The sequence below is a fragment of the Syngnathus typhle genome, unplaced genomic scaffold (assembly GCF_033458585.1).
Source record: "Syngnathus typhle isolate RoL2023-S1 ecotype Sweden unplaced genomic scaffold, RoL_Styp_1.0 HiC_scaffold_127, whole genome shotgun sequence".
In the NCBI taxonomy this organism is placed as follows: domain Eukaryota; kingdom Metazoa; phylum Chordata; class Actinopteri; order Syngnathiformes; family Syngnathidae; genus Syngnathus; species Syngnathus typhle.
The window spans coordinates 91,900-101,062 of record NW_026872033.1 but is presented as its reverse complement, the minus strand read 5'-3'; the positions used below and the strand labels follow the sequence as shown (position 1 = coordinate 101,062).

General features: G+C 43.3%; 2 protein-coding genes across 3 annotated transcripts in view; both read left to right on the top strand.

Annotated features, from left to right (window-relative positions):
* The first annotated feature begins 8 nt into the window (after positions 1-8).
* On the top strand, positions 9-5,130 carry LOC133148673 (zinc finger protein 541-like). Of its 2 annotated transcripts, none has more exons than XM_061271647.1 (11): positions 9-265; positions 838-1,695; positions 1,898-1,995; positions 2,065-2,237; positions 3,283-3,422; positions 3,502-3,605; positions 3,682-3,742; positions 3,946-4,034; positions 4,110-4,247; positions 4,325-4,416; positions 4,511-5,130. In XM_061271647.1, exons 2-11 carry the CDS (start codon positions 855-857, stop codon positions 4,845-4,847), a joined length of 2,073 nt encoding a protein of 690 aa, XP_061127631.1. In that variant the 5' UTR covers positions 9-265; positions 838-854; the 3' UTR covers positions 4,848-5,130. The 2 variants fall into 2 exon arrangements, with proteins under 2 accessions (XP_061127631.1, XP_061127630.1); XM_061271646.1 differs by having other exon boundaries at positions 12-265; positions 4,325-4,425.
* A 1,310-nt stretch (positions 5,131-6,440) lies between these two features.
* LOC133148672 (pyruvate carboxylase, mitochondrial-like) overlaps positions 6,441-9,163 on the top strand; it is a gene marked incomplete at its 3' end in the record, with an annotated part of 92,493 nt that continues 89,770 nt past the window's right edge. Inside the window, exon 1 of the mRNA XM_061271645.1 lies at positions 6,441-6,796. Within this exon, the coding sequence (XP_061127629.1) occupies positions 6,786-6,796 (11 nt within the window). The remainder of the gene's footprint in view (positions 6,797-9,163) is intronic.

The following is a 9,163-nucleotide window of genomic DNA, read 5'->3' as shown; positions in this document are numbered from 1 at the left end:
CGGCTCTCTTCTGACACCTGTCTTTAGTGTTAAGTGTGTGTGTTTGTGAAAGAGCGATGTATGCGGTTTGCAGCGCCTGCGTGTCTTTTGTTTTAGTTCCGTGTGACACTGTCTTTGTACTCGTCTTTGTGGGCGTGCGCAAACTTTCAGGTGACGCACAAAAAAAGAAGGCAGCTGCGCAGAGACGATGGGCTGAGAGAGGTCATCCAAGACAAGATAGCGGAGAATGAGGACGACCCGCACAAGACACGAGCGCCGAAAACCGGTAAAAACACACACACCAAAAAAAAATGCGTACTAAGTTTGAATACATTCCGTCTTTCCACTCGTCAACGCTTTCTATCGTGTCGTGCAATGCTTTAAACACAAATCTGACCATTCTTATGAAGGGATTGACAATAAAGCAGACTTTGACTTTGATAATTACAAAGTAAGTTGTATTTTTTTTTATTTTTGCTTATTTAACTTAAATTAATTATTTGCAATCAGTTCTGGTGGATTTTACTATCCTTTTCTTTGTGCCGGTTTTTGATCACATCCAGACGTCATGTACGAGCTTTCAGTTTTTTCGAATATTTGGTCAAATGTAACACGAATCGGGTGGCGCAGTTAACCCAGCGATGGGTCCAACAACAACTAAAAAGTAGTTCTCATGTGTTTCATTTTGTCACAATAGAGCCAAATGGTTGATGTAAACCCCCCCCCCCAAATATATTATTAATATATTTAAAGAGTAGAATTTGGAAATGAGAAAATCAAACCAAAATCGCCGTTCTGCAATAACGCTGTAAAAATGCTTTTCAAAATGCATAACTTTTTTTTGCATCTCTCCTATAGTTAAACAAACAGCCACAATGGATGATGACTTTTGGTCCACTCAGCAATTTTCCAATCGCCATCCCCATCATCCCGAAAGACCCTCCTTCCACCTGATACCTGTGATGGGTCCCCCCCCCCAGGACTTCCCTCAGCAATTTGGGAGTCAAGAAAAAATACACGTGACCTCCTTCTTTTCTGCAAGACGGAGCACAAACACCTTCGAGTGGTTGGAGTGCGGCGAGAAAGAGAGAAGCTGCGACGATGCGGAGGCTGAATTTTACAGCAGCCCGAACTGGGACGTCAACTCCGGTCAAAATTTCAACCCTGATTTACACAAGTGGAGCGAGAGCTGCGGAGAGCTGCAAAATTGGGATTTGGGTTCGAGCTGCAAGACCCCAAGCCCATTGTCGGAGATGCCCTGGCCGACTCAAATTGGGACCCGCCAACTTTTACCCTCGCTGAAGTCAGCAACCCAAAAACCGGGCCCGGTTCTAGACACTTTCCCCTTGCAACCGAAACAAAGCATCCAAGAATCTCACTGGCCCATTTGGGGATCGGGGGCGACCAAAGTAGAGTATTTTGGACCAGAGAAGTTTTTCAGTCCAAACACTTGCTCGTCGGCCGCGCCGCCCTTCCCGTTCTCTCAGCTGGAATCCTCAATGCTCAGTCCTCCCCTCACCCCTTTGCCTCCCCCATCTCACTCGCCATGCATCCAGTCGCACTCGCAGGCGGGAGACGACAACGGGGCGCTCCACTTTTTTGCTTCCAATCCGCAGCCGCTGCCGTCGCTCAACTCCTTTGGCGTGACGTGGATGTTTCCCGCCGGGTCAAACGGGACCGCGCAGGGCAACTTGAGATCTTCATGCAACATCCAAGGTACAATCTAGCATACAATACAATTTAGCATCGATAGCTACAATAGCTAGCTAGTAGAAGCAGCGCAAGTAATGGAAATATCATCGTGATTTCAATCTTAATCAAAGACCTTGGGGATTTTTTCGTAATTGCGCAACCCTACTCGCTAGCTTTGCCTACACCCTCAAAAAACGTGTCTTTAATCTTTTCCCATAATTTACAGAGCAGCTCCCCTCACTTGGAAAATCCTCGATCAACTCACGCAGAGACCCGAATCACCCACTTCCAAGTCATGCGACAGGAAGTGCCGCTCACTATTGGGTAATGAACAATTTCACCCTTTTTCGTTTTTTTCCCTAGAACACCCTAACACGCTGCTCGTTCTTGCAGAAAAGCCAAACCTACACCGGAACTCCATTTCCCAGCCTCCTTCACGCTAATGTGGAAAAAAGAGATCACTATACACCTCGACCCCTCCTCAACCCGGCTCGGGAAGGGACAGGCCTTTACTCCTCCTTCTCCTCCATTCAGCAAAGAGAGCAGGATGATCATGCTACTGAAGCGTAAGTATAGTCATAGACCCGGAGGGGCGAAAAAGACCTCACTGGATTTTATAAATGAACAATTATCGAACAATTAGCATCTATTTGCTGACGTTGGCATTTAGTCAATCAATATATTCTTTATCCTCCGCATAGAACACCAGTACTCTATATACTCGTACGTCTGTCTTATACTGCCCCCGGGTGGCCAAAGTGCGAAAGCGTCAATCCTCATCACCGTTTTTTTCCGTGTATAGTGCGCAAAATTTAACAAATTTATTGTCCTAAAATCTGGGGTGCGCATTATACATGGGTACAAAATTTTTTATTTATTTATTATTATTTTTTTTTTTTATTTTCTTTTTTTTTTAGAAAACAAATCCAACAACAGGACTGACCGACAAAGTCGTGGAACAAAAAGACAGGGTGACATTACCAAAGACAGGAACAGAAAGCAAACAGACATCATGACAGTAACACATGCAATTATCTGACGGTGAGCGAGGGGCAGACAGGACTTAAATACAAAACACGTTACATCGATTGAGGTGACACAGGAAGAGAGGGGCGACGCGAACAGAAACTATGGCAACCTAGACACATAGCAAAACTGGGGACGAGACGTGACAAATGTCCCTCGAAATGAAACTTGAAATCACCAAGTTTTGGTTTCCAAGGGTGTTTTTATTCCTCTTCAACGTCTCTCTCATACAGAGCCGCCTTTTTCACGTCCGCACGCCTCGGTGGTGCGTTTATGGGCAGTCGGAGAAATCAACGCCAACAAAATAAATTACATCCAGCCTAGTTAAGACCATACCAAAGACTATAAAAATGGGACCCATTGCCTCCCTGCGTGTGTGACGATCATTGGGACTTAAAAAAAAAAAAAAATTCATAAAAAAAAATTCATAAAAATTGGGTGCGTATTATACATGGGTACAGGCTTTTTTCCAGCATCAGCATGCCATTTTTAGGGTGCGTATTATACATGGGGGCGCACTATACACGGAAAAAAACGGTAATTATGAACCTTGAATTTGATGAATTTGCCCTTCATTCTCCTCAGAAAGATCAACATCGGCAATGATTGCCAAGCAGAGCCCCCCCCTCTCAGATTCGGTGCCGTGGCGTCGAAAGGAACCTGGGAACAGTCTCTGTGGAAGCCACGGGAGAAGATCACGGAGAATCGCAAGGCGCAGGAGCAAGGTGAAGAGTTGTCCGAATGAGATATTCCAAATCTTTACCTCAGTTAACGACACAAAGCATCTTTGGTGCGTGCTCTCAGTGGAAAAGCTGCTGTTACTGAGTAACTCCAGTTGCCTACCAGGAGGGGGCAGCAACGTCGAGCTGGCGCTGCACTCTCTGCACGCCTGTCAGGGAGACGTCATGGTAAGCCGCCTCCGTGTCTTTCCCGTGTCGTTCCATGTCATTGGATGCTTTACACCTCAGTGGCTTTCCCGTGCAGGCCGCACTGGAGATGCTACTGCTAACAGGGACATTACCGACCGAGGACTACCACTATGCTGGTAACCTTTAACCTCAAACTACTCCATAATTACGACACAACAAGTGATATTGAGCTTTTAAACAACGCAATTAGCCAGCAAAGGCCAGCCTATTTCCCATTGTGCGGACAAAGGCGGTCTTTGTGTGACCCCCCACACCACCCCACCCGCCCACCACCACTTGTTGTGTTCCCCGCTTACAATTCCACATTTGTCATCTCCAGGTAGCGACGCTTGGAGCGAGAGCGAAAAGAGCACCTTCAACGTAGCCCTGAACACTCATGGAAAAAACTTTTCGCTCATACACAAATTGGTATATAGTTTAGTAAATATTGCAGTAGTACGGGAAGAATCCTGTACAAAATAGAAAATTATTTTTGTGTTGCAGGTGAAGACAAAAACAGTGAAGCAGTGCGTGGAGTTTTATTACCTGGTCAATAAAAGCCAAGCTAAGCTGCACAAAAAAAAAAAGCTGAATATTTGTGATGAGAAGGGCGGCGAGTCAGAGCAACACCAGAGTCAAATTGTGAGTTAGTTTCTGTTATTTTGTTAGTTTTGGTTAACTACCATAACCTTGGTTCACACCGGTTCCATCTCCTACAGGAAATCCCCGCCTCGCTGCCAACAGAGACACAGCCTGGACTGGAAGAGGCGGATGCCGCAACGCCATTGGCTGGCTCCTACCCTTGCACAAAGTGCGGCAAGTGGGTCCACCCTGTCTTTTGTTGTATTATTTTTTTTTTCTGAGGCATTGTTGTGATCGAATAACATCTTCGCTGTTTGCTCCAGAATATTCACCAAGGTCAAGTCTCGCAACGCTCACATGAAAATCCACCGAAAGTCTCTCAAGGACGGGCCCAACAAGATCCAAATGGCTCCTGTGGTTGACTCGGCAGCCAACGACTTCTACCGTCCATGCGCTTATAAAGTCAATCCTGGTTACTTTGCTTTGAACGGCGCCGGCCTGCCCGGAGCGTCCTCCTACACCGGTGGCCCGAACACTGACGTAAGCCCCATCGTTGACGCCGATGGCTCAAAACAAAGAGAACAACCCGCTTACGCCTCCATTTTTAACCAATCGTGGCACTCCTTTGAAGAGTTTGAAACGCAGGCTTACGCACCTTGAATCAAAGTTGCCCGATTTTTGAAAAATCTAAAAAGCGACGTCACATCTCAATGTTTTCTCGCTTCGAGATGTTCACGATGCGAGCTAGAAATCGAAAATTATTGTCGGTCTGAGGTTTGTTTCATATAAATTCAAAATGGACACTTTGTTTAAAATGACATTGTTTTGTTTCAAGTTGTTTCGGTATTATTCTGCCACCATACAAGTCGTCTTTTGAATTTGTATTGTTTGGATCTTTGGATGTCAGAATTGGCTGCTAAATACAGATTTTTTTTATCTCCTTCCCGTGTGCTCCCACGTTTCTCTTTCAATGTTTTTTTTCACGTGTTATCAAATCTGTTATGAAAAGCAATCAAGAGAAGAAAGGTAACATGACACCCGCTTGTGTTTTTTAATAGTGCAGGATACACCTGGTATGGCAAAGGCCTTTTATAAAGTGTTAAATAACACTGATGACAAATTCAAAATAGCAACAGCATGCCAGGACGTTACGTCACCAGTATCCAATGGTTTGGCCAGCCACATTGTGTCAAGTAATTCTTTTTTTTTTTTTTTTTTTTTGCAGTGAAAAAAAATAGATTAAATCCTCACGGGTAAAAAGAAGGGTGACAACAACAATGTGAGGGGAGGGCCAGCTATTACGCAACCAAATACCAACAGTTTGGGAAGTCGGCTGTAATTACAACCTCTGAGGAAGCAGGATAGAAAAAAGCTAGCAAAGTTCAGTGCATGTGCATGTGTTGAAAAAGTGGGTCAATGCACATTGGACGGCATTTGAAATGTTATTGTTTTGTGACGCCCATGTCGGCTTGTTTATTCAGAGCTGGTAGGACAGCAAACACAAGAACAGCAAATGGCAATCACGAGTACAGCAGTCATGAGTTTCGTTTTTTGCTCTCCCTCAGTTTTTGCTCTCAAAAATGTTTGGTTTTGAGTTTTACATCGTAATAGTTACACGGTTTTGCTCATAGGAGCTCACATTTGATGGAAGTAAATCTAAAAATATTGTGGGAAAAGCTTTTATACCTTCAAGTGAATAAGAGTAGAAATGTACATATGCATTTTGGTGGCAATTAATCACCATTTCACACCACACCAGAATTTAAGAAAATTGAAAAAAAAAAAAAAGATTGCTCCATGTTGGTAATTGGTAATTATTGCAGTAAATTTATGGTGGAAAATTGCACAAGTGTCCTGCTGATGTATTTTGCGTATTTCAAAAAGTATTTTTTATATTTTAATGTAAAACCAGTAAAAAAATGTTTTGACAAAAATAAACGTATAAATTAGGGAGAAAAAAAAACCAAAATAAAAATAACAGCGATTCAATAATATAACCACTGAATGATTTACACTGGTATATATATATATATACTAGTATATATATATATATATATATATATATATATATATATATATATATATATATATATATATATATAAAATATATATATATATAAAAATACTGTATTACTGTATTATTTTCAATGCACCAAAATAGCTTCATCGAAACTCGCGCCAGCTGATGACGCCACGCCCTCTTCTCTGATTGGCCGAGAGCAGACGGGGTGTCGTGTGACGTCATAACTGAGCGAGAAGGATCAGAGTTTGTGCGAGAAGGGAAGAGATTAACTCGGGCTGCACGCAGGCAAACCACGGAGCTGCTAGCAGTTAGCCTTAGCCGCCTTATCACTTCTCCGTCCTCGTCCTCTCCCGGCCACTCTGCTCTCCAGTCCCGTCCTCTCCACGCCATTTCTTTGAGTGCGCATATGAAGCAAATTGATCCAAAGTAGCGAAGGAGCTCCCTCCCCACCATCCCCGCTTCTTCCTCCTTCAAGCGTGACCGTGTGTGTGTGTGAGCTACGTGGGCAAAACCCAAACAAACGCGCCTTCAAATAAGCTACTGGTTACAATCGGTGTCCTGTTACCTGTCATCGGATGCACAACACGTGAGTACTGATGAGAGAGCGTGTGCTAGCTTTCCGGATGTGTGCTTTTTGCTTCCAGGCTGTCCGGTTTGCCATTTGTCTCCCCACGCACGGGCTCATGTGTCACGCTGTCACATCTGTCAGAGAGCATTTATACGTATAGGTGTAAAAAAAAAAAACCCAAAAGGGGGCACGGCTGTTAGGAGCTAGTTGACTTGCACTAGTCTTGCGCTGCTAGTTTGGAGCATGGTGTCTTTTTAAACGTGGAGGTTTGCAGCCTGCAATGCAGTTGCTCCCGAAGGAAGTCTTGTCGACAACTTTGGCGAAGAGGCACCGCCGGCCCGATTTGTAGTCTAGGCTTGAATGGCAAAAAAACGAAGCAAAGTAACTTTTAATTCTTTTCTTTTTTAATGATTTTCAAATCTATGTTGGGCGCTTACAATAGGGTTATTGTTGCAAGGTACGGCTGGTGAACCACCATCCTGCATACCAACCGGACGCTCACTCGCCATAGTTATTCCAAACCAGGGGCGATCCTAGAGTCAAATGTTTAGAGGTGGCTGAGCCCCTGGCCATGCAAGATCAACGTAATAAACAGTCATGTATAATTAATAAACAGTAACGGTGGATTTTTTTTAAAAATACACTTTAATGCAAATAAAATATCTAATTATTTGATGCTAAATATTCAGTAGCGATAGCCTGAGTCATAACATCGTAAGATTAAAATTTCAACCGTTAAGTATTCACGTTTTTTAGCGATACATTTCACGTGATAAATATCACCGTATCGCATTTTATGTCACGTATTGTTAGCATGCAAAGTTGTTAGCATACAAAAAGAGCCTGGATGAATTACATGTTACCTATTATCCCTGTAACTGGTTTTCTCTTCTCTGTTGCTAGAGTTGTTTAGTTTGTTTAGTTAGATGAGGTATCACTCATCAGCATTGTTTTCGAACTAATGTGAGGCACTAAACCCAACCTTGTTGACATGTTGAAACCCGCTGGAGTGCGCAAAGTGCTTGTTTGCTCGCCGGCCACACGTTGCGCACGTTCTCGTTCCGCTGTCTCCTTTTAACCTTTGAACTGTGTGTCTCGTCTTCTGTTTTAACAACCTTTACTCCACTCGCGCTTCATCCCTGATCTGAGCGACGCTTCCTGTCTTGGTTGAGCGACAAGCACAAGTCGATCTTCTCAGGCCTTCTTTTTTCCTCCCCGCCCCGATGTCGTTGTTGTGTTCCAAGTTTACGAGTCGCTAAAGGAAACATATGGAGTTGATCAAGTGTGTTGCGTAAGGAAATGAAATGAAATCCAGAGATGCATCTGAGAAGCAAGTATTTGGAATCTGATATTCTTCACAAAGAGTTTTGGACATGAGAAGAATAAAATTGTCCGAGTCGTGGAGCTGTTTGAACCCAAAGTGGAGGAAGGCGTATGCATTTGTAGCATATTGTTTATGAATGTGGGTGTGTGTGTGGGTGTGCGTGCAAAACACCGATGGTGGAATTCTCGTGAATTCTCTGTGCCATATGTCTGCCAAGCAAAGCTGTTGCCTGCTGGGAACTGTAGTGGAAACACAATGCCAGACATCACTAGTGGAAAATAGAAAGCATGATCTCGTAGAAAGTGGGCTACCCAATTTGACCTTTTCATTTTGGACTTGAGAAGTTGCTTGTTGTGAACTGCCCCCTGATGGATTGTGCGACCTCTGATGCAACCTCTGATGCAAATGCGTGTGCGCCTTTGTGTGTCACAAGGTCGCATGTGCGACAAAACAGAACTCTGCTCCCTGAGAGGTTAATAAGTCAACCTTTGCTCTTGCAAACGAGACATTGATTACCCTTTTTTTTTTCTTTCCCTGTCGCGATGCTTGTGTATCATTGAACGAGATGTGCGTGCGATTGAGAGGCTCAAGTCAGGGAGTTGACTTGGCATTGGAAGTTACATTCCTCTTTGCACACTGTAATTTTGCTGGAAGATAAAGTTTCTAAAATCACCTCATATGAACTCTGAAGATTTTGTCAGGAGCATTTGGATTTCACTCGCATCTCGGCTGAAACAAAAACAGAAAGACTCCCAGCAGCACCCATAGTTTGGATATGAAATGTTTTATTTTTGGAAATATTATACTTAAGATGATTTAAAAATCCAGTACAATTTTTGCAACGGGCAAAGTCAGTGATTCGCAAATTTACACCAAGTACTAGGCTTTGGATTTTGGAGCCGATTTCCCGATCAATGAGTTTAAAAAAAAAAAAAAAAAAAAAAGATAAATGATCATAAGCAGGACCAATCTGTTTAATCAACTTGTTTATTTCCCTGTTTGGTCTCAGGTGATTGGGACCTTGACACCCATTGACATGCATTAGGAAAAAAAAAAGAATA

Coding starts and splice junctions, on each gene's coding strand:
- LOC133148673 (XM_061271646.1), top strand. CDS start 855: ATGGATGATGACTTTTGGTCCACTCAGCAATTTTCCAATCGCCATCCC. Junction 3,606..3,681: donor CCTGTCAGGGAGACGTCATG/GTAAGCCGCCTC, acceptor TTTCCCGTGCAG/GCCGCACTGGAGATGCTACT. Junction 4,035..4,109: donor TTTCGCTCATACACAAATTG/GTATATAGTTTA, acceptor TTTGTGTTGCAG/GTGAAGACAAAAACAGTGAA.